The sequence below is a fragment of the Austrofundulus limnaeus genome, unplaced genomic scaffold, assembly GCF_001266775.1.
Source record: "Austrofundulus limnaeus strain Quisiro unplaced genomic scaffold, Austrofundulus_limnaeus-1.0 Scaffold446, whole genome shotgun sequence".
In the NCBI taxonomy this organism is placed as follows: domain Eukaryota; kingdom Metazoa; phylum Chordata; class Actinopteri; order Cyprinodontiformes; family Rivulidae; genus Austrofundulus; species Austrofundulus limnaeus.
Window position 1 is genome coordinate 307,149 of NW_013952848.1, and position 1,848 is coordinate 308,996.

General features: G+C 45.9%; 1 protein-coding gene across 1 annotated transcript in view; it reads right to left on the reverse strand.

Annotated features, from left to right (window-relative positions):
• Nucleotides 1-1,848, reverse strand: part of znf804b (zinc finger protein 804B) — a gene marked incomplete at its 3' end in the record, with an annotated part of 74,155 nt that overhangs the window by 20,998 nt on the left and 51,309 nt on the right. The window contains 1 exon segment of the mRNA XM_014024926.1: nucleotides 72-209. Coding sequence (XP_013880380.1) covers nucleotides 72-209 — 138 coding nt within the window.

The window sequence follows — 1,848 nt, forward strand, 5'->3', positions numbered from 1 at the left end:
TCTGTGTGCGTCTGTGTGCGTGTGTGTGTGTGTGTGTGTGTGTGTGTGTGTTTCAGGTGTCTGTTCTGTACCTGTTTGTGTGCGTGGTCGTAGGAGTTGATGTGGTTGTCAAACTCCTGGTGTCTCAGGTACTGCTTGTCACACAGCTCACAGTAGAAAAGAGACTTCAGATCTTCCACTGAGCAACCTAAAGCCCTCTCTGCACATTCCTGGAGGAGAGAGGAGGAGAGAGGAGGAGGATGAGCAGAGGAATCTGAGAAGAATATCCAGAGAAAGAGAGTCGAGGCAGAGGCATAGAAACAAAAAAGGTTTAGAGGGGGGCAGCGTGGGGTGAAGCGGCTGCAGAGTTAGCCATTTAGAACAAATCTGCATCCAGGAGACATCAGCCATAATGTGCTCTGCATTAAACTCTTAAACGACATCCTATTAAAGCAAGTTGCCTTCTGCTTGGAGGGTGGACAGGGGAAACACATCCACCACCTGTACCTCAGTAATACTGTATGAAACCTATGTGTGGAGGTGCAGTGGCTGAGTGCAGAAGGAATGGCAGCTGATAGACAGCTAATGTGACCAACTAAATTGCACAATTTAGACTTTTTGTACACCAGTACAAATTGTGCAAAAAAAAAAAAAAAGAAAGTTCAAATACAAAGGCACGCAAATGGCACGAGGACCGACAAATACACATGCACCGAGCAAATGGCACCGAGACCTGAGGGGATAAATTGCCTGTCTGCATGCTCACATCAGCCAGAAGACCCGGCCTTTTTTTTTTTTGGAAGTCCAGAAACTTGCACAGTGTTGTGTACAATAGATGTGCGCTCTTGCTTGTGTGTAGGTGTGTATATATATATGTGTGTTTGTGTGTGCATTCATGCCATGCTCTGCTTCAGAATGTAATTTCCCTCAGGCTAGGGGCTGCCAATAAACACTATTGAATTCTGTTCTACACTGACATGATGGGAATTTAATTTGAGGTTGTCACTTCTTTCTCTCATTCCACCCTTCTTTCTTTCCTCCCTTCCTTCTCTTCCGCCACTCATGACTTGATTTTGTGCCGTCCAAGGCTCTCTTTTTTGTTACACTCCCTTTTTTTTACTCAATGACTTTCTCTCTTACTTCATCTCCAGTTTTATTTCCTCTCTTTGCACATTTCTTTCCTTCTTTCTCTCTTTCCAGCACGTTTTCCCTCCCTCCTCTGTTAAGTTCAGAGAGACGGAAACTTTTCGGCCCCACAGTGGGCCTGCAAACAGGAGCAGATGCGTGGAGGAAAAGAGCGGCGTTGTCAGAGGCGAGAGGAGGAAATGACCCTCGCCTCGCAAACATCGGCACACACATCAGCACTTTCCCTGCGAGTGTAATGATCATCATCGGCAGCCACTCGTTAAACGCTAAAGCTCCATCCCTGGGAGATGTTTTAACTGAACACACACAGGTGTAATTAGAAAGCCATTGTCCTTCCTGTGATCCATCTATAGGTGGGTGGCTTGTGCACACAATGGGTGAAAATGAGGGGAGGCTGACGAAAAGCCTGACGGAGGCTCTCCTGGACTAAAATCAACCAAGATGGCACTGATATGTATCGATCCGTCGACTCCCCGAGTGTGTGTGCAGCTTTGCATCGATCCGTCCTGCGAGCTTAAGTCACTTCCAGGAAATGATCCAATCACAGAGGAGGGGGCGGGGTGTTCGTTTGAGTTATACGGATGGCGAGGTGATGGAGACAACGAATGTTTTGTCAAGAGTGGAGATGAATTGTGTCGTATGGGGTGCCGTTTGTAAAGTTACACAGTCAAAAATTACCACCAATATTTTTGTTTTATTTAAACTTTTATAAGAAAAAAAAGA